Below are 22,008 nucleotides of genomic sequence, written 5' to 3' on the forward strand. Positions count from 1 at the left end.
GAATTTTTCTGCAAAAGTTGGATTACCATGGCAATTTTAGATCAATCACAAGACTCTGTTTTTCTTATTTCCGATGTTCAATATCTGATTTTTTTAATGTCAGTTTTTGCATTCTCTGATGAAAAAACAAATCTGAAATAAAACTCTTCAGAAATTGGGAAATCAGAAATCGGAAAATTGGAAATTATAAAGATGGAAATCAGAAAATTGGGAAACAGAAAAACGGAAATTGACATTGGTGGACATCAGAATTTTTGTGAAATCAGAAATGGGCATTTCCAACCAACCCTTATATCTATGTGTAGGTGTATGTATGCAAATAAGACACGTTGGACACATTCATAACTATTGTGTAAATCTCACAAATGTAAGAAATAATTTCAGGGATCAAGATCAATTTCTCAGTTTTATTGTTATTTGCATTACTTGCGTAAATTTTGTCTAATATTTAACTCTGGCTTTAACAAAATAATGTATAATTTGGGAGAAAATATACAGATTAAAAATCCAGCACTTGAAGCCAATATGGCAAACACCTCCACAGCCACCATGTATTTCCCTCTGGTGCTCAGATAGGCCGGGATCATGGCAATCCAGACACTGCAGAACACCAGCATGCTGAACGTGATGTACTTGGCCTCATTAAAGCTGTCCGGTAATGTCCTCACCATGAAAGCCAGAAGAAAGCTTACAGCTGCCAGAAACCCCATATAACCCAACACAGAGTAGAAACCAATCACTGACCCCTCGTTACACTGAATGATGATCTTCCCTGGAGAAGAAAACATGTCATACTCCTGATAGGGAGGAGACGTTGACAACCAAACAACACAAATTAATCCTTGGACAGAAGAACATGTTAATACAATATAGTTAGACAGTTTATGGCCAACATACTTTTTCCAGGGGCTGTCAGGTTTGGTAGCCTTGAAAGCAATGCAGACAAGGATAGTTTTGGCCAGAATACAGGAGACAGAAACTGAGATGACCCCAAATGACGTTTGTCTTAGCAAACAAGTTATATCTACAGGACGTCCGAGGAACAAGAACACGGAGAGGAAGCTCAGCAAAATGGAGGCCAGAAGAATGATGCTCACAGTCTGGTTATTGGCTTTAACTACTGGTGTATCCAAATAGGAAATAAAAACTTTAAAGGAAATTGCAGTGATGACGGAGCCTAACAGAGAAATGATGGAAAGGACGAGAGTCAAGTTATCTTCTTCAAATGACAAATATTCAAATGTTTTTGGAATACAGGCTGTTTTCTTCTCATCTGGCCATTCTTCATCAGGGCATCTCTGGCAATGTTCGCTGTCTGTAGACAAGAACAAACTACAAAAATGATTTAACAGTGGATTTCAGGATAAAATGATACCAAGACTAGGACTGACCAGTGCAATGGCTTCCAATTGTTCAAGTTGAGAGTAATAGCAATCAGATGCACACATAGTTGGATGAGACTGTGGAAGACTCCACACTCATCGTGCACTTTGCCACTAAAGAAAAATGTAGGTGAAGATGAAAGGCAAGTAAGTTAAACGAGTATATCAACTAAAAATAAGAAAGGTGGATTGTAATACTTCTATTGTAATGATCCGCTCAGCTGTCTGCACGGACAGACAGCTGTTTGACCATTCCTTAAGTCTGAGGGCTGCAGGTCTCTGGAAAAGACACCTGTCTTTGCTTTGCAAGTTTCAGACCTGCTCTGCTGCTGAGGAATTTGCATACATTCGTTATGCAAATTGCCTACCTGCCTCCTTTGAAGGCTGGCAGTATAAATACCATGTTCTCCCAGAATCCTTGGCTGGTCATCTTAATGGTTTGTTACTGCTAAACACTCCTAGAGTGTCAGCCTTGCCTGTTTGTCAAAGATTATCTTAGAGTAATTCTTGGGACTGTACTAGGCATTCCCTCTAGTGCAGTCAGATTGTATTATCTGTTTTGCCTGTACAGTCTTTGTGTCTCGATTACCTTGTTGCCAGCGGTGGTCGGCAGGGAATCGTTCTGTCTGTCTGGGAGTGTAGGCTAGAGCTGCGGTTGCTGCTGCCTGCTCCATCTGTCTGGATCGCACTTGCCCTAGTGGTAGTGGCAGTGCCTCCTTCTGTATCTCAGCCTTTGGGGTGTTAACCAGAGCAGCGGTTGCTACTGGTAGCCCTTCTGTTTATCTGTCTGGATCGCACTTGCCCTAGTGGTAGTGGAAGTGCCTCCTTCTGTATCTCTGCCTTAGGGGTGCTAGCCAGAGCAGCGGTTGCTACTGGCAGCCCCACCTGTCTGTCTTGTCTGATACTAAAGCTTGCTGTAGGCTCGGTGAGGTAACCGTTTAGCAAGCGTTCGCGTTCTCTATTTCGTGTTTGTGTGTCATTGGTCAATTAGGGTGGCACGCTTATCACTGGGCGCCTAACGTGCGGTGATCGTGCAGAAATGCGTTCGCTGTTACAATGAGAGTGGTGTTCGCGTTTAGCTAGCGTTTGTTATTTTCATTATCTTCTCATTGTTGTTTGCTGTGCCTTTGCTACTCTCATGCTCTGTCCTTCTCAGTCTGGTGTCTGTTGGCAATCGCCATTCTTGCGATTGCATTTGCGCTTTCTTTCAGTTGATGTGTGTTCATCGTCGCTGGGGGGCGACTAGATTGGTGAACACACATTCTGTCTATCCCTGTGCTATTTCTTTTGAGGGCTATTCAGCCCTGCTTGATCCTGCTCGTACAATTCCCATCTGGCATCTGTGGCCGTGCAGAGGCTGTGCTCGTCTGCACTCCACAGCTTCATCTACTGGTGGGAATTACCCTCTACTGGTGCATTGCACCTAACCTGGGTTCTTCCAATTACACGCTTGTGGAGGATTTCCGCCGCGTCAGCGCACGTCTGGTGCGCTGACCACGGAAACGATTCCACAAACGTTACATCTATAAGATGAAGTAGGAAATTCAGTGGTGGAGAACCTAAGAAGGGCGGAGCTATTGAAAGCTTGCTTTACTAACGGAAACATTAGTGTTGCATATTACAGACGAGGAATGGTCCCAGTATGTCAATTAAATATTTTTGTTTCAATACATTTTTGATGAGTTTTGTACATTATTTAACAGCAGGAAAAAAAAACACAATGACTTGGTTATTATAATATCAAAAAGAAACAACAACAACAGCAGATAAAAGCAAAGTGTCAAATCTCTATAAAATTGAGGTTATTACAACCTTAAGACATGCAAGGCTTGTATATCAACAAGGATATTTGGAATCATTAACTTGTTTTCAACTCATTCATTCTGTTATGGTACATTGAGAAACGTTGTATGGAACCTTGTCCTCTGGCATCTGACATGGATATGCAATTTGAAGGTGATCTGCGAAACCAGAGATGTAAGGGTGGTGGTGGTGGTGGTGGGGGGGGGGAGGTTTACCTGTGCTAAATTAGAATACTAGATAAGTTTGCCAGCTTAATAGAACATGTTCTGATCAATTCCTTTAATCTTAACTTACACTTAATCAAAAATAACTATAATAATTGTGAGAAAGATGGTATATGGGGAGAGTTCCAATATCAGATCAAGAAGCGTCTTGTGGCACATATGATATCAGTTAACATCAGTCTTAGATTAGGAGGAAATTGGTCCAGTCCAATCAGAAAGAGACATGACTGTGAGTGTAACTCGAAGGGGTAATTTGAGGCCTAGGATAATTTGGAGGGTACCAGAGCCCAGTAAGGTTATACCAGTGGATGCTCCCATAACAAAGTAAAGTGTCTGGAGATGAACAACCCCTCCAAGATTTGGGGTAATTATCTAAGGAAAAACATGAAAGGATTCTAGGGGTAATATACCACTTACAAAGTATAAGTTTCCTGTTCATGCAGCGGGCGTATCTAAGGGTATTGAACAGAGCTGTCCTGGCCAAATTAATTGGTATCTCATACATTAAATCATAGTCCCATACATATTTTTTTCTAGGGGCGGTTAATACATAGTGAAATGTGATTATACCACACAGAGATACTACTCACTGCACATTGTAACAAATCTTCTCTCTGCTTCTTTAACCTCTTTAAGGCCGATGGGCGTGAACGCGATGGATGGCTCCCCCAGGACCACCTAACACCAATCAGCGTAAAGTCCTGGGGGCGTGTTTTGCAGGAGATCATGCGCGCCAATGCGTGTGCATCTCTGCTTAAATGACAGAACTCCACTCCGCCTTCAGTCTCCCAGTGGTGATCACCGCTAGGAGAAAGTTAGATGGGAAATCCACCGTCTCTTTACTCCATACAGTGCTGCAATCTAAGGCAGCACTGTACTGGGGACAGCCGTGTTACACGGCTGTCCCCCTGGTAGGCTCAGAGGTGATCTGCTGTCATAGTTGAATCCTATGACCGCCGATCACAGTGATTGGCTGGTGGGGGAAGGGAGGGGGGTATACAAAATAAAAAAAATGTATTTTTATTTAAAAAATAAATATATAAATATTTATCAAAAAATAAATAAACATCCTGAAAGTTATCATAGCCCACCAACAGAGAGCTTTGTTGGTGGGCAGAAAAGGAGGGGGGGGGGAATCACTTTTATGCTAAGTTGTGCAGCCCTGTAGCAACGCCTTAAAACTGCAGTGGCCTAATTTGTAAAAAAAAGTGGCCTGGTCTTTAACCTCCTCAGCGGTAATCGGTGGGCCGATTTCCACGCGGCACGCAGCTAGCACTTTGCTAGCTGCGTGTACAAGCCGATTCGCCGCTACCCGCCACGTTACAGGCCACCCCCCCCCCGAGATCCCTTGCGCAGCCTGACCAATCACCGCCTGGCTGCGCTAAGGGGTGGATCGGGACTCCCGCAGATGCCATGATGTGGATGACGTTGATGACGTCATCTCGATCATCACCATGGTGACAGGGAAAGCCAAACATGGTGACGGGGAAAGCCAAACAGGAAATCCCGTTCTGAACGGGATTTCCTGTTTGCTCTGATCACCAGAGGCGATCGGAAAGGGTGGGGGATGCCGCAGCAAAGCAGCTATCATGCAGCTAGCGCTAGGCTAGCAACATGGATTAAAAAACATTTTTTTTAAAAGTGCTGTGCCGCCATCCTGGCGGTTTTAATAGACCGCCAGGGAGGTTAAGGGAGTTTAAGCCCATGGCCCTTAAGTGGTTAATAGAGTGTTTACTTTATGATGATCTTTAGTTCTTCTCGAGATTTGTATACCAAAAAATGATAATACAGATGATGCCCACAGGAAGGAGAATTTGGAGATTGTTGCTTCCATTTTTTGGAAGTGTTAATACCTAAGGGCAGTGATTTTATTTTGTTCATTTTAGAAAGTGAGGCCCCTGAAATATCTCTTAACCTCCTTAGCGGTAACCCCGTGTGTGTGTGGGTAAGCCGCCGGAGGGTGCAGCTCAGGCCCTGCTGGGCCGATTTACATAATTTTTTTTTTTTTTTGCTGGACGCAGCTAGCACTTTGCTAGCTGCGCCAGCACACCGATCGCCCCGCGCCCGATCGCCGCTATCCGTTGCGGCGCGCGCCCCCCCAGACCCCGTGCGCTGCCTGGCCAATCAGTGCCAGGCAGCGCCGAGGGGTGGATCGGGACTCCCAATGACGTCCCGACGTCGCTGACGTCGGTGACGTCGCTGACGTCGGTGACGTCATCCCGCCCCATCGCCATGGCGACGGGGGAAGCCCTCCAGGAAATTCCGTTCTATGAACGGGATTTCCTGATCGGAGATCGGCGAAGGCGATCGAAGCGGGCGGGGGGATGCCGCTGAGCAGCGGCTATCATGTAGCGAGCCCTGGGCTCGCTACATGATTTAAAAAAAAAAAAAAACTGCTGCGCTGCCCCCTGAGGAATTTTTCATACTGCCAGGAGGGTTAATATGTCACAAACACGAGTTAAAGAGTTAAAACATCATCCACAAAAAGGCTAATTACTGAATTGTGATATTTAATGCCTATTCCTTTTATAACAGGATTTGAGCATATTGTTTCAGCCAAAGTCTCCCTCATCAGGACGAAGATCAGGAGGGGAGAGCGGGCAACCTTGGCAAGAGCCATTTGTGATATTGAATTGTTTTGATAAAAAACCTGACGCATTGACCATTGCTGAGGGTGATTCCTTTTTGTACCCTATCACTTAGCTAACAGTACAAGGCTGACACTGTACATATACCGTATGTCACTAGCCTGCAGTAGGAGAGGAAAATGTGAAATATTTTACCAAATTCTATACCTGCATTTAGGGCTAATTCACATTAGAGGCGCATTTGACAACATTTAAGCACTGGCAATTTTTGAAAATCGCCCAGAAAGCAGCTACACCATGCTTTCCTATGGTGTAGTTCAGATTAGGACATTCCATTCGCTTTCAGTTCAGAAAAGTGCTGCATGTACCATTTTCAAGGCGATTTGCCCTGAATGGATGATATAGGGAAATTGCAAAGCGCTTGAAAAAGAGCTGTGTATAGCGATTTCCCCAGCGCTTTAATGAATAAATACATTGTATTTATTCATTTTCGAAAACAAAGTAATCACTTCCTGACCGAAGTCAGGAAGTGATTTAAATAATCGTTCTGCTAAAGCTCTTACAAAAACACTTAGCAAAAACGCCCCGGGTACAGAAATCGCCGGAAATTGCAAAATAAAGCGTAAAAAACGGCCAAAGTGAACGGAGCACAATGTGAATGAGCCAGTATCCATTTAAAGACCGCTCCACGCCAAACGGCGTGGATGTGGCAGCAGCCCCAGGACTGCCTGAGGCCGATCAGCATGCAGTCCTGGGGGTGGAGTTTGCAAGGGAATGGGCACACCAATGCATGCACATCCCCACTTGAATGACGCAGCTCCACCTGCAGTCCTCCAGCGGCTGATAGGAGACTGTTAGATGGCAAAACTGCTGTCTAAATAGGTACAGCGCTGCGATGTAAGGCAGTGTTGTATTGGGGACAAGCATGTCACTCGGCTGTCCCCTCCAGAGGCACAAAAGCCATCCGCTGTGATAATCTGAAGCCTATCACAGCCGATCGCGCTGATAGGGACTTATTTAAAATAAATAAAAAAAAATATTGGAAAAAAAAAAATAATAGCGATCAGACCCCACCAACAGAAAGCTCTGCCAGTTGGTAAAAAAAGGAGGGGGGGGGGGGGGGTGGAATAACTTGTGTGCTGAGTTGTGTGGCCCTGCAGCGAGGCCTTAAAGCTGCAGTGGCCAACTTGGTGAAAAATGGCCTGATCTGTAGGTGGGTTTAACACTGCAGTCCTCAAGTGGTTAAAGAGGATTTGGATATTCTCCTTGCATGGAAGAAAATCCATGTTAATAATTACTATATAATAATGGTCTAAGCCTTGTAAGCGTTTTTTTTTCACCTTCTTCTCAATCAAATGGTATATGTAAGGAATCGGTTCAATTTGGTACCGTATTTTATGGTTGACTTTGATGAATGTCTTTTTTCAACCAAACCATGAATAAGAACCTCACCTGTTACATTGGATATTTCTCCCTCTGCACACGGTAAACACTCATAGCAGCAGACATGATGACTATTTCCAGGAGCAATTCTGAACCCAGGAGGACATCTTTCATTGCATTGTGAAGTTGGGACCTTAAAGGGAATATTTAGGGAATATTTAGTTAGTGATGATCATAATCAGCTAATTAAGATTACGTAATTTTTTTTTTTTTTTTTGGCTGAAAACTGAGAAATAATGATTTTTTTCCTATTTTTTTCTTATTATTCCCATTATAATGCATTTAGAATAAAGTATTTCTTAGCATAATTTACCACCCAAAGAAAGCCTAATTGGTAGCGGAAAAAACAAGATATAGATCATTTACATGTGATAAGTAGTGATAAAGTTACTGGGGAATGAAAGGGAGGAGCGCTGAAATGTGAAAATTCCTTTCGTCCATAAGGTGAACAATGCTGAGTCAAAAATGGATTTGCTGGGTTAAAACCTGGAACAAGAACAAAACAAACAAAAACAAGTTTAAAAAAGAAAAGAAAAAATAAATGAATCTATCCTACTAATATTAAGAATGGGAAAGTTCGTATGTTTGGATGTTTGTTACTCGAACGGATTTAAATGAAATTTGGCACATAAATAGTATATTACCTGGGAATAACAAATAGGCTACTTTTTATTCCCATAACAACAAAGTGGGTGGAGTCAAATACAAATTACAGTGTTAACCACTTGAGGACCGCCCCCAGCCGATGGGCGGCGGCAAAGTCCGGGCCCAAACGACCGCAATACGCCCATCGGCGGGGGCGGCTGCGGGAGTGGCTATGCGGCGATCGCGTCATTCGTGACGCGATCAGCCGCCGGGGACTCGCTCCGCCCACCGCTCGTAGTAACCCGCCGGCCGTTCGGAAGCGCCGGCGGGTTACTAGCTCCCGGATCGCCGCTGCACATATGTATAATAGGCTTTGTAATGTATACAAAGCCTATTATACTGGCTGCCTCCTGCCCTGGTGGTCCCAGTGTCCGAGGGACCACCAGGGCAGGCTGCAGCCACCCTAGTCTGCACCAAGCACACTGATTTCCCCCCCCCCCCCCGCCCCAGATCGCCCACAGCACCCCTCAGACCCCCCCCTGCCCACCCCCCAGACCACTGTTTGCACCCAGTCACCCCCCTAATCACCCATCAATCACTCCCTGTCACTATCTGTCAACGCTATTTTTTTTTTTATCCCCCCCACTGCCCCCTCCTGATCACCCCCCCACCCCTCAGATTCTCCCCAGACCCCCCCCAGATCCCCCCCCCCCCCCCGTGTACTATATGCATCTATCCCCCTGATCACCTGTCAATCACCTGTCAATCACCCGTCAATCACCCGTCAATCACCCCCTGTCACTGCTACCCATCAATCAGCCCATAACCTGCCCCTTGCGGGCAATCTGATCACCCCCCCACACCAATAGATCGCCCGGAGATCCGACATCAGATCACCTCCCAAATCCATTGTTTACATCTATTCTCTCCTCTAAACACCCACTAATTACCCATCAATCACCCCCTATCACCCCCTATCACCACCTGTCACTTTTACCTATCAGATCAGACTCTAATCTGCCCCTTGCGGGCACCCAATCACCCGCCTACACGCTCAGATTGCCCTCAGACCCCCCCTTATCAATTCGCCAGTGCAATATTTACATCTGTTATTCCCTGTAATAACCCACTGATCACCTGTCAATCACCTATCAATCACCCCCTGTCACTGCCACCCATCAATCACCCCCTGTCACTGCCACCCATCAATCAGCCCCTAACCTGCCCCTTGCGGGCAATCTGATCACCCACCCACACCAATAGATCGCCCGCAGATCCGACATCAGATCACCTCCCAAGTGCAGTGTATACATCTCTTCTCTCCTCTAAACACCCACTAATTACCCATCAATCACCCCCTATCACCACCTGTCACTGTTACCCATCAGATTAGACCCTAATCTGCCCCTTGCGGGCACCCAATCACCCGCCCACACGCTCAGATTGCCCTCAGACCCCCCCCCCCCCCCTTATCAATTCGCCAGTGCAATATTTACATCTATTATTCCCTGTAATAACCCACTGATCACCTGTCAATCACCTATCAATCGCCCCCTGTCACTGCCACCCATCAATCACCCCCTGTCACTGCCACCCATCAATCAGCCCCTAACCTGCCCCTTGCGGGCAATCTGATCACCCACCCACACCAATAGATCGCCCGCAGATCCGACATCAGATCACCTCCCAAGTGCAGTGTTTACATCTCTTCTCTCCTCTAAACACCCACTAATTACCCATCAATCACCCCCTATCACCACCTGTCACTGTTACCCATCAGATTAGACCCTAATCTGCCCCTTGCGGGCACCCAATCACCCGCCCACACGCTCAGATTGCCCTCAGACCCCCCCTTATCAATTCGCCAGTGCAATATTTACATCTGTTATTCCCTGTAATAACCCACTGATCACCTGTCAATCACCTATCAATCACCCCCTGTCACTGCCACCCATCAATCACCCCCTGTCACTGCCACCCATCAATCAGCCCCTAACCTGCCCCTTGCGGGCAATCTGATCACCCACCCACACCAATAGATCGCCCGCAGATCCGACATCAGATCACCTCCCAAGTGCAGTGTTTACATCTCTTCTCTCCTCTAAACACCCACTAATTACCCATCAATCACCCCCTATCACCACCTGTCACGGTTACCCATCAGATTAGACCCTAATCTGCCCCTAGGGCACCTAATCACCCGCCCACACCTCAGAACGTCCTCAGACCCCAGCCCTGATCACCTCGCTAGTGCATTGCTTGCATCTATTTCCCCCCTCTAATCACACCTTGAGACACCCATCAATCACCTCCTGTCACCCCCTAGCACACCTACCCATCAGATCAGGCCCTAATTTGCCCTGTGTGGGCTCCTGATCACTCGGCCAAACCCTCAGATCCCCCTCAGACCCCCTTCCGATCACCTCCCCAGTGCATTGATTGCATCTATTTTCCCCTCTAACCGCCCCCTGAGACACCCATCAATCACCTCCTGTCACCCCCCTAGCACTCCTATCCATCAGATCAGGCCCAAAACATCCTGTCATCTAAGAGGCCACCCTGCTTATGACCGGTTCCACAAAATTTGCCCCCTCATAGACCACCTGTCATCAAAATTTGCAGATGCTTATACCCCTGAACAGTCATTTTGAGAAATTTGGTTTCCAGACTACTCACAGTTTTGGGCCCGTAAAATGCCAGGGCAGTATAGGAACCCCACAAGTGACCCCATTTTAGAAAGAAGACACCCCAAGGTATTCTGTTAGGTGTATGGTGAGTTCATAGAAGATTTTATTTTTTGTCAAAAGTTAGCGGAAATTGGATTTTTATTGTTTTTTTCACAAAGTGTCATTTTTCACTAACTTGTGACAAAAAATAAAATCTTCTACGAACTCACCATACCCCTAACGGAATACCTTGGGGTGTCTTCTTTCTAAAATGGGGTCACTTGTGGGGTTCCTATACTGCCCTGGCATTTTAGGGGCCCTAAACCGTGAGGAGTAGTCTAGAAAACAAATGCCTCAAAATGACCTGTGAATAGGACGTTGGGCCCCTTAGCGCACCTAGGCTGCAAAAAAGTGTCACACATGTGGTATCGCCATACTCAGGAGAAGTAGTATAATGTGTTTTGTGGTGTATTTTTACACATACCCATGCTGGGTGGGAGAAATCTCTCTGTAAATGGACAATTGTGTGTAAAAAAAATCAAAAATGTGTCATTTACAGAGATATTTCTCCCACCCAGCATGGTTATATGTAAAAATACACCACAAAACACATTATACTACTTCTTCTGAGTACGGCGATACCACATGTGTGACACTTTTTTGCAGCCTAACTGTGCTAAGGGGCCCAAAGTCCAATGAGTACCTTTATGATTTCACAGGTCATTTTGAGACATTTGGGTTCAAGACTACTCCTCACGGTTTAGGGCCCCTAAAATGCCAGGGCAGTATAGGAACCCCACAAGTGACCCCATTTTAGAAAGAAGACACCCAAGGTATTCTGTTAGGTGTATGATGAGTTCATAGAAGATTTTATTTTTTGTCACAAGTTAGCGGAAATTGATATGTATTGTTTTTTTTTCACAAAGTGTCATTTTCCGCTAACTTGTGACAAAAAAAAAAATCTTCTATGAACTCACCATACTCCTAACAGAATACCTTGGGGTGTCTTCTTTCTAAAATGGGGTCACTTGTGGGGTTCCTATACTGCCCTGGCATTTTAGGGGCCCTAAACCGTGAGCAGTAGTCTAGAATCCAAATGCCTCAAAATGACCTGTGAATAGGACGTTAGGCCCCTTAGCGCACCTAGGTTGCAAAAAAGTGTCACACATGTGGTATCGCCGTACTCAGAAGAAGTAGTATATTGTGTTTTGGGGTGTATTTTTACACATACCCATGCTGGGTGGGAGAAATCTCTCTGTAAATGGACAATTGTGTGTAAAAAAAATCAAACAATTGTCATTTACAGAGATATTTCTCCCACCCAGCATGGGTATGTGTAAAAATACACCCCAAAACACATTATACTACTTCTCCTGAGTACGGCGGTACCACATGTGTGGCACTTTTTTGCACCCTAAGTGCGCTAAGAGGCCCAAAGTCCAATGAGTACCTTTAGGATTTCACAGGTCATTTTGCGACATTTGGTTTCAAGACTACTCCTCACGGTTTAGGGCCCCTAAAATGCCAGGGCAGTATAGGAACCCCACAAATGACCCCATTTTAGAAAGAAGACACCCCAAGGTATTCCGTTAGGAGTATGGTGAGTTCATAGAAGATTTTATTTTTTGTCACAAGTTAGCGGAAAATGACACTTTGTGAAAAAAAACAATTAAAATCAATTTCCGCTAACTTGTGACAAAAAAAAAAAATCTTCTATGAACTCACCATCCTCCTAACGGAATACCTTGGGGTGTCTTCTTTCTAAAATGGGGTAATTTGTGGGGTTCCTATACTGTCCTGGCATTTTAGGGGCCCTAAACCGTGAGGAGTAGTCTTGAAACGAAATTTCTCAAAATGACCTGTGAAATCCTAAAGGTACTCATTGGACTTTGGGCCCCTTAGCGCAGTTAGGGTGCAAAAAAGTGCCACACATGTGGTATCGCCGTACTCAGGAGAAGTAGTATAATATGTTTTGGGGTGTATTTTTCCACATACCCATGCTGAGTGGGAGAAATATCTCTATAAATAGACAATTGTGTGTAAAAAAAATTAAACAATTGTCATTTACGGAGATATTTCTCCCACCCAGCATGGGTATGTGTAAAAATACACCCCAAAACACATTATACTACTTCTCCTGAGTACGGCAATACCACATGTGTGGCACTTTTTTGCAGCCTAACTGCGCTAAGGGGCCCAAAGTCCAATGAGCATCTTTAGGCTTTACAGGGGTGCTTACAATTAGGCACCCCCCAAAATGCCAGGACAGCGAACACACCCCACAAATGACCCCATTTTGGAAAGTAGACACTTCAAGGTATTCAGAGAGGAGCATAGTGAGTCTGTGGCAGATTTCATTTTTTTTTTTGTCGCAAGTTAGAAGAAATGGAAACTTTTTTTTTCTTTTTTTTGTCAGAAAGTGTCATTTTCCGCTAACTTGTGACAAAAAATAAAATCTTCTATGAACTCACCATGCCTCTCACTGAATACTTTGGGATGTCTTCTTTCCAAAATGGGGTCATTTGGGGGGTATTTGTACTATCCTGGAATTTTAGCCCCTCATGAAACCTGACAGGTGCGCAGAAAAGTCAGAGATGCTTGAAAATGGGAAAATTCACTTTTGGCACCATAGTTTGTAAACGCTATAACTTTTACCCAATCCAATAAATATACACTGAATGGTTTTTTTTTTATCAAAGACATGTAGCAGAATAACTTTCGCGCTCAAATGTATAGGAAATTTTACTTTATTTGAAAAATGTCAGCACAGCAAGTTAAAAAAGTCATTTTTTTGCCAAAATTCATGTCTTTTTTGATGAATATAATAAAAAGTAAAACTCGCAGCAGCAATCAAATAGCAGCAAAAGAAAGCTGTATTAGTGACAAGAAAAGGAGGTAAAATTCCTTTAGGTGGTAGGTTGTATGACCGAGCAATAAATCGTGAAAGCTGCAGTAGTCTGAATGGAGAAAAAGGCTCTGGTCCTTAAGGGGCGAAAAGACTGTGGTCCTCAAGTGGTTAATGGTAGGGTTCTCAAACTTTGAACAGTTGGTTACCGGGTATTGGGTAACTACTGATTTTCAAAAGGATATTTCATTGCTGCCATTTTTGCACTGTTAATGGCACAAGCCTCAAACCTTGCACAATGAGTTATTGTGTGTTAGGGTTAGAAAAAGGGGGCGTAGCAAACACCAGCCAAATGCTTACCCAGGAAATGTCAGTACATCAGTGGGCGGAGAAAAATACAAACTTCAGTGGAAAAGTGTATACTGCAGCAATTCTTACACTGTTAATGGTAGGGTTCTCAAACTTTGCACAGTTGGTCACTGGGTGACTGGGATTAATATTCAGAAAAGTGGGTGGAGACTACAAAAGCCAATCAAAATGCATCTATTTATTTTCAAGAGGAATATATAATTGCTTCTATTCTTGCATTGTTAATGGCACAAGCCTCAACCCTGGTACAGTTAGTCATTGGGTGACTAGGGTTCAAATTCAGAAAAGGGGGTGGATCCACAAACAGCCAATCAGATTTGTTTAATCTCAATGCAAATTATTGATGCCACAGACCACAAAGCTCACATGCTTGGTCATTGAGTAATTGTGTGTCAGGGTTAGAAAAAGTTGGCGCAGCCAACACCAGCCAAATACATAACCGGGCAATGCTGGGCAATCAGCTGGTATATAATAATAATAGTGTGTTGGTGTGGTGGGGACTAGTGTTGGGCGAACAGTGTTCGCCACTGTTCGGGTTCTGCAGAACATCACCCTGTTCGGGTGATGTTCGGGTTCGGCCGAACACCTGATGGTGTTCGGCCAAACTGTTCGGCCATATGGCCGAACTAAGAGCGCATGGCCGAACGTTACCCGAACGTTCGGCTAGCGCTGTGATTGGCCGAACGGGTCACGTCAAGTAGTGTTGGGCGAACATCTAGATGTTCGGGTTCGGGCCGAACATGGCCGAACTCCGAACATAATGGAAGTCAATGGGGACCCGAACTTTCGTGCTTTGTAAAGCCTCCTTATATGCTACATACCCCAAATTTACAGGGTATGTGCACCTTGGGAGTGGGTACAAGAGGAAAAAAAAAATAGCAAAAAGAGCTTATAGTTTTTGAGAAAATCGATTTTAAAGTTTCAAAGGGAAAACTGTCTTTTAAATGCGGGAAATGTCTGTTTTCTTTGCACAGGTAACATGCTTTTTGTCGGCATGCAGTCATAAATGTAATACATATAAGAGGTTCCAGGAAAAGGGACCGGTAACGCTAACCCAGCAGCAGCACACGTGATGGAACAGGAGGAGGGTGGCGCAGGAGGAGAAGGCGACGCTTTGAGACACAACAACCCAGGCCTTGCATGAGGACAAGAAGCGTGCGGATAGCAATTTGCATTTTGTCGCCATGCAGTCATAAATGTAATACAGATGAGAGGTTCAATAAACAGGGACCGGAAACGCTAACCCATCACAGATGTTCATTGTTCATGTTACTTGGTTGGGGTCCTGGAGTGTTGCGTAGTCGTTTCCAATCCAGGATTGATTCATTTTAATTTGAGTCAGACGGTCTGCATTTTCTGTGGAGAGGCGGATACGCCGCCGATCTGTGACGATGCCTCCGGCAGCACTGAAACAGCGTTCCGACATAACGCTGCCTGCCGGGACAAGCCAGCACCTCTATTGCGTACATTGCCAGTTTGTGCCAGGTGTCTAGCTTCGATACCCAATAGTTGAAGGGTGCAGATGGATTGTTCAACACAGCTACACCATCTGACATGTAGTCCTTGACCATCTTCTCCAGGCGATCGGTGTTGGAGGTGGATCTGCACGCTTGCTGTTCTGTGTGCTGCTGCATGGGTGTCAGAAAATTTTCCCACTCCAAGGACACTGCCGATACCATTCCCTTTTGGGCACTAGCTGCGGCTTGTGTTGTTTGCTGCCCTCCTGGTCGTCCTGGGTTTGCGGAAGTCAGTCTGTCGGCGTACAACTGGCTAGAGGAGGGGGAGGATGTCAATCTCCTCTCTAAAGTCTCCACAAGGGCCTGCTGGTATTCTTCCATTTTGACCTGTCTGGCTCTTTCTTCAAGCAGTTTTGGAACATTGTGTTTGTACCGTGGATCCAGAAGGGTATAAACCCAGTAATTGGTGTTGTCCAGAATGCGCACAATGCGTGGGTCGCGTTCAATGCAGTCCTAGGCCGAAGAGGTCATAGCCTAGGGTCACAAAACCTGTTTATTTGGGCAATTTCAATGGTGGCGAGTCTGACGTACATAAATCGCAGCAATGGCCGTTAGCAACGTCTGAATCTCACGAAATATCTCATGCAGGTAGAAGACATATTGTTAGACTTGGGCTCCAAAGATGGGTTCCCTACATCTCTGCAAACCAGAGTTACAGGGCTCCAAATTTGGTAAAATCCCCCATAGGCTTTCATTGGGCCTCCTATTTACAGTTCCAAAATCTCACATCTTTTCAAAGGGCAATTACTCAGCAGTGGCAAATTTTCTAGCATTGTAGGGACCCTTAGGGGGAACATGACTGGTGAGTTTCGGGCCCCTAGGCCAAAGAGGTCATAGCCTAGGGTCACAAAAACCTGTTTATTTGGGCTATTTCAATGGTAGTGATGGTGACGTACATAAATCGCAGCAATGGCCGTTAGCAAAGTCTGAATCTCACGAAATGTCTCATGCAGGTAGAAGACATATTGTTAGACTTGGATTCCAAAGATGGGGTCCCTACATCTCTGCAAACCAGAGTTACAGGGGTCCAAAATTGGTAAAATCCCCCATAGGATTTCATTGCCTCCCTATTTCACTTTCCAAAATCTCACATCTTTTCAAAGAGCAATGGCTCAGCAGTACCAAATTTTCTAGCAATGTAGGGACCCTTAGGGGGAACATGACTGGTGAGTTTCGGGCCCCTAGGCCGAAGAGGTCATAGCCTAGGGTCACAAAAACCTGTTTATTTGGGCTATTTCAATGGTAGTGATGGTGACGTACATAAATTGCAGCAATGGCCGTTAGCAACGTCTGAATCTCACGAAATGTCTCATGCAGGTAGAAGACATATTGTTAGACTTGGATTCCAAAGATGGGGTCCCTACATCTCTGCAAACCAGAGTTACAGGGGTCCAAAATTGGTAAAATCCCCCATAGGATTTCATTGCCTCCCTATTTCACTTTCCAAAATCTCACATCTTTTCAAAGGGCAATGGCTCAGCAGTACCAAATTTTCTAGCATTGTAGGGACCCTTAGGGGGATCATGACTGGTGAGTTTTGCCACTGCTGAGCCATTGCCCTTTGAAATGGTGTGAGATTTTGGAACGGTAAATAGGAGGCCCAATGAAAGCCTATGGGGGATTTTACCAATTTTGGACCCCTGTAACTCTGGTTTGCAGAGATGTAGGGACCCCATCTTTGGAATCCAAGTCTAACAATATGTCTTCTACCTGCATGAGACATTTCGTGAAATTCAGACGTTGCTAACGGCCATGGCTGAGATTTATGTACGTCAGCATAACTACCATTGAAATTGCCCAAATAAACAGGTTTTTGTGACCCTAGGCTATGACCTCTTCGGCCTAGGGGCCCGAAACTCACCAGTCATGTTCCCCCTAAGGGTCCCTACAATACTAGAAAATTTGGTACTGCTGAGCCATTGCCCTTTGAAAAGATGTGAGATTTTGGAAAGTGAAATAGGGAGGCAATGAAATCCAATGGGGGATTTTACCAATTTTGGACCCCTGTAACTCTGGTTTGCAGAGATGTAGGGACCCCATCTTTGGAATCCAAGTCTAACAATATGTCTTCTACCTGCATGAGACATTTCGTGAGATTCAGACTTTGCTAACGGCCATTGCTGCGATTTATGTACGCCACCATCACTACCATTGAAATAGCCCAAATAAACAGGTTTTTGTGACCCTAGGCTATGACCTCTTCGGCCTAGGGGCCCGAAACTCACCAGTCATGTTCCCCCTCAGGGTCCCTACAATGCTAGAAAATTTGGTACTGCTGAGCCATTGCCCTTTGAAAAGATGTGAGATTTTGGAAAGTGAAATAGGGAGGCAATGAAATCCTATGGGGGATTTTACCAATTTTGGACCCCTGTAACTCTGGTTTGCAGAGATGTAGGGACCCCATCTTTAGAATCCAAGTCTAACAATATGTCTTCTACCTGCATGAGACATTTCGTGAGATTCAGACGTTGCTAACGGCCATGGCTGAGATTTATGTACGCCACCATCACTATTGATGCCAAAAACCGCAAAGCTCACAAACTTGGTCATTGAGTAATTGAGTAATTGTGTGTTAGGGTTAGGAAAAGTGGGCGCAGCCAACACCAGCCAAATACATAATCGGGCAATACGGGTTCATCAGTGGGCGGAGACAAATACACATTTCACTGAGAAAATGTAAACTGCAGCCATTCTTACACTGTCAGTCGTAGGGTTCTCAAACTTTGCACAGTTGGTTACTGGGTGACTGGGATTAATATTCAGAAAGGTGGGTGGAGCTTACAAAAGCCAATTAAAATCCACCTATTGATTTTTAAGGGAAATATTTAATTGCTGCCATTCTTGCACTGTTAATGGCACAAGCCTCTTGCACTGTTAATCACCAGTACCTGGTACACTTGGCCATTGGGTGATTGGGGTTCAAATTCAGAAAAGTGGTGGAGCCACAGCCAATCAGATTTATTTTATTTCAATGCAAATTATTGATGCCAAAGACCACAAAGCTCACAAACTTGGTCATTAAGTAATTAAGTAATTGTGTGTTAGGGTTAAGAAAAGTGGGCGGGCCAAAACCAGCCAAATACATACCCGGGCAACGCCGGGGCGTCCAGCTAGTGTATAATAATAATAGTGTGTTACTGTGGTGAGGACATTAGAATGTAAACCAGTGGCGTAACTAAGGCGCTGTGGGCCCCGATGCAAGTTTTACATTTGGGCCCCCCAAGCACTCTATACATAACAATTGATATGGTGCACCAAAACCTGCCAATGGCAACTGCAGTGTCAGAGGTGCAAGAAGGGGATGGGGAACAGTGTGTTAATGATAACTACTATTCAAAGCATCTATAGAAGTGATTATTATGAGCACATGACCAATAGAGAGCTAATCCAGAAGTTGAGGGAGGGCCGATGGGCGTTACGAGTACTTAGTGATGCCCTTCGGGTTGTGCAATGCGCCAGCCGTCTTCCAGGAATTAATCAATGAGGTATTCAGGGAGGTATTGGGTAGATTCGTGCTGGTATACCTTGATGATATACTAATCTATTCCAATAACCTCTCCGAGCACAGGGTCCATGTTAAGTTTGTGTTGAACAAATTAAGACAAAATATGCTCTATGCTAAAGTGGAAAAATGTATTTTCGAGGTGACCACTGTCACGTTCCTAGGGTACGTAATTTCCACCTCGGGCCTGTCAATGGATCCTGCCAAGGTCACAGCTGTGTTGGAATGGCCACAGCCAGTGGGGATGAAGGCCCTACAGAGATTTTTAGGTTTTGCAAACTACTACAGGAGGTTCATTAAGGGGTACTCCACGATAGTTGCCCCCCTTACCAGTCTCACTAAAAAGGGGGCAGATACCAACCACTGGTCCCCTGAGGCCGTGGCAGCCTTTTCTTACTTGAAGAAATTATTTTGCTCAGCGCCTATTTTGAGGCATGTGGACACGTCCTTTCCCTTTATTGTGGAGGTTGATGCCTCGGAGGTTGGGGTGGGGGCGGTGCTGTCTCAATGGTCTGGGTTGCAGGGCAGATTACATCCGTGTGCTTACTTTTCCCGTAGGTTCTCACCCGCAGAAAAAAATTACGATATAGGCAACCAGGAACTTCTGGCCATTAAATTGGCGTTTGAGGAATGGCGCCATTGGTTAGAGGGGGCAGAACACACGATCACAGTTTACACTGACCACAAGAACTTGGAATACATCGAGGGGGCTAAGAGACTAAGTCCCCGTCAGGCCCGTTGGTCTTTATTTTTTACGAGGTTCAGGTTTATAATCACGTACACTCCAGGCAGCAAAAACATCAAGGCAGATGCCCTCTCCAGATGTTTCGAACCAGAGACAGCACAGCCTCCCGCCCCTAAGTCCATCATCCCACAGAGACTAGTGTTAGCAGCCACAGAGACCTGGGAGGATTGGACAGAGGTTTTGGGTCCCTTTCAGCAGGATGTTCCTGAGGGAAAACCTGAAGGGGTCATGTTTATCCCACTGCCATTTCGTTTACAAGTTCTGCAGCTCTTTCACGCCCATAAGAATGCTGGTCATCCTGGAGCTGCCAGAACGCAGGATCTGATTGCCAGGTGTGCTTGGTGGCCTTCTTTGGCAACGGATTGCAAGGAGTATGTCAGGGAGTGTGCGGTATGTGCCAAGAGTAAACCCTCCCGGCTGGCATCTGTAGGAAGGTTGCAGCCTTTGCCCACCCCGAGTGAGCCATGGACCCACTTGTCCATGGATTTTGTGGGGGAATTGCCCAGGTCTGAAGGCATGTCGGTCATTTGGGTGGTAGTCGACCGTTTTAGCAAAATGGCCCATTTTGTGCCCCTGAAAGGACTCCCCTCGGCTCAGGAACTGGCCGAATTGTTCATCATTCACGTCTTCCGGCTGCATGGCATTCCGGAAGACATTGTGTCAGATAGGGGAGTCCAATTCGTGTCTGGATTCTGGAGGGCATTTTGCCACAAAATGGGCATGAAATTGTCTTTCTCGTCAGGCTACCACCCACAGACTAATGGGCAGACTGAACGGATTAATAATCAGTCTTTGGAGCAATTCCTAAGATGTTACGTTGCGGAGGCACAGAGTGCCTGGGTAAAGTTTCTGCCCTTCGCGGAATTCGCACAAAATAATTTAAAGAGTTCTTCTTCTGGTTTCTCTCCGTTCCAGATTGTGACAGGGAGGTCGCCCAAATTCTCCCCTTTTCCAGTTGTCTCTTCTCCATTTCCAGCACTGGAGGATTGGCAGAGGTCACTCAGGGACAATTGGGGAATTGTTAAGGGGAACTTACAGAAAGCATTTCAAATTCAAAAGGGTCAAGCGGACAAGAAACGTTCCTGGGAATGGAAGTTTCAGCCAGGGGATTTAGTCTGGGTGTCCACACGTCACTTGACCCTGAAGCAGCCATCTGCCAAACTAGGCCCCAGGTTTGTGGGTCCATTTTCTGTGACTAAGAGAATCAACAACGTAACGTATGTCATCGATCTCCCCGCCAGCATGCGGGGGGTGAGATCATTTCACGTGTCCCTGCTCAAGCCGGCAGTTCATGTGGGCCCTACTGCTCCTCCTCCTGTGATGATGGATGATCAACCTGAGTACGAGGTAGAAAAGATATTAGATTCACGCATTGTACAAAACTCAGTACAATATCTGGTACATTGCAAAGGGTATGGCATTGAGGAGAGACAATGGGTACCGGGGAGTCGCATGCATGAGGACAAATTAAGGAAGGAGTTTCATGCCTTACATCCGGAAAAGCCTGGAAGGAGCTGTCCGGAGTTCACTCCTCTTGGGTACTGTCAAGAAACACGGAAAAGCCGCCGCCATAAGCCAGCGGCAGGCGGCTCTTTCCGCGAACGGCGGGGCAGAGCACGGGGAGGCAGCCGCCTCCACTCAGTCTGAGGCGGCTGTCCCCATGCAGGGCATGTCGCAGCGCGGAGAAACCGCCGCGTTGGACGCGGCGGTTAGCGCGCATGGCCCCATGGTGGAGGCACCGCAGAGCGGTGCTGGTGTGGCTGGGACACATAGTCCCTCTAGATTTAGAGTGACGCACGCGCGCACACTCAGGCAGGGAATATATGATAGCCAGAAGTAGTCAGCTGACCAGGCTGGTCAACTGACACTGGCTTCCTCTTTTCATTGGTTCAGCACTATGGGAGGTGCTGGGCAGCCCCTGGTGTATATATACTGCAGGATGCTCAGTTGCTGGTTGTCTGGCGTTGCGATCACATATGTGGGAGCACCCAGATCCGTAGTCAGATCCGCAAGTGTGCCGGGACCAGCTGGAGCTGTAATCCTACACTTAGCTAGATTCTGTTGATAGCTTAAAGTACTTGTTTGATTGTGATTATCTGTTATGACCCTTTGCCTGCCTGACTATCCTCTTGAACTCTGATCTTGTACCTCGATATTTCTGATACTCTGTAGCCGACCCCCGGCTCGTTCTAAGACCCTGCTTCTGCCTCCTGATCTTGTGCCTCGATATATCTGATACCCTGTTGCCGAACCCTGCCTGTACTTAGACTCCGCCTTTGCCTCCTGATCTTGTACTTTGTCTGCGACCTCGAGAACCGACCTTACTGTTAGAGGCGGTT

General features: G+C 45.8%; 1 protein-coding gene across 1 annotated transcript; it reads right to left on the reverse strand.

The window, feature by feature from the left end:
• Positions 1–422: 422 nt before the first annotated feature.
• LOC137544021 (vomeronasal type-2 receptor 26-like) lies at positions 423–4,887 on the reverse strand. The gene is made up of 2 exons (XM_068265119.1): positions 4,779–4,887; positions 423–1,315 (listed from the first exon to the last, which is right to left on the reverse strand). Exons 1-2 carry the CDS (start codon positions 4,885–4,887, stop codon positions 423–425), a joined length of 1,002 nt encoding a protein of 333 aa, XP_068121220.1.
• Between the last annotated feature and the right edge of the window lie 17,121 nt (positions 4,888–22,008).

This window comes from Hyperolius riggenbachi, chromosome 1 (assembly GCF_040937935.1).
Source record: "Hyperolius riggenbachi isolate aHypRig1 chromosome 1, aHypRig1.pri, whole genome shotgun sequence".
NCBI classification, from domain to species: Eukaryota; Metazoa; Chordata; class Amphibia; order Anura; family Hyperoliidae; genus Hyperolius; species Hyperolius riggenbachi.

Bases quoted from the DNA above. Each gene is read 5' to 3' on its own strand.
- LOC137544021 (XM_068265119.1), bottom strand. From the start codon at position 4,887: ATGTTTGGCTTTCCCTGTCACCATGGTGATGATCGAGATGACGTCATC. The intron at 1,316-4,778 runs GTGATTGGTCAG...TCTTGTCTACAG, and splicing joins CCCCTTAGCGCAGCCAGGCG to ACAGCGAACATTGCCAGAGA.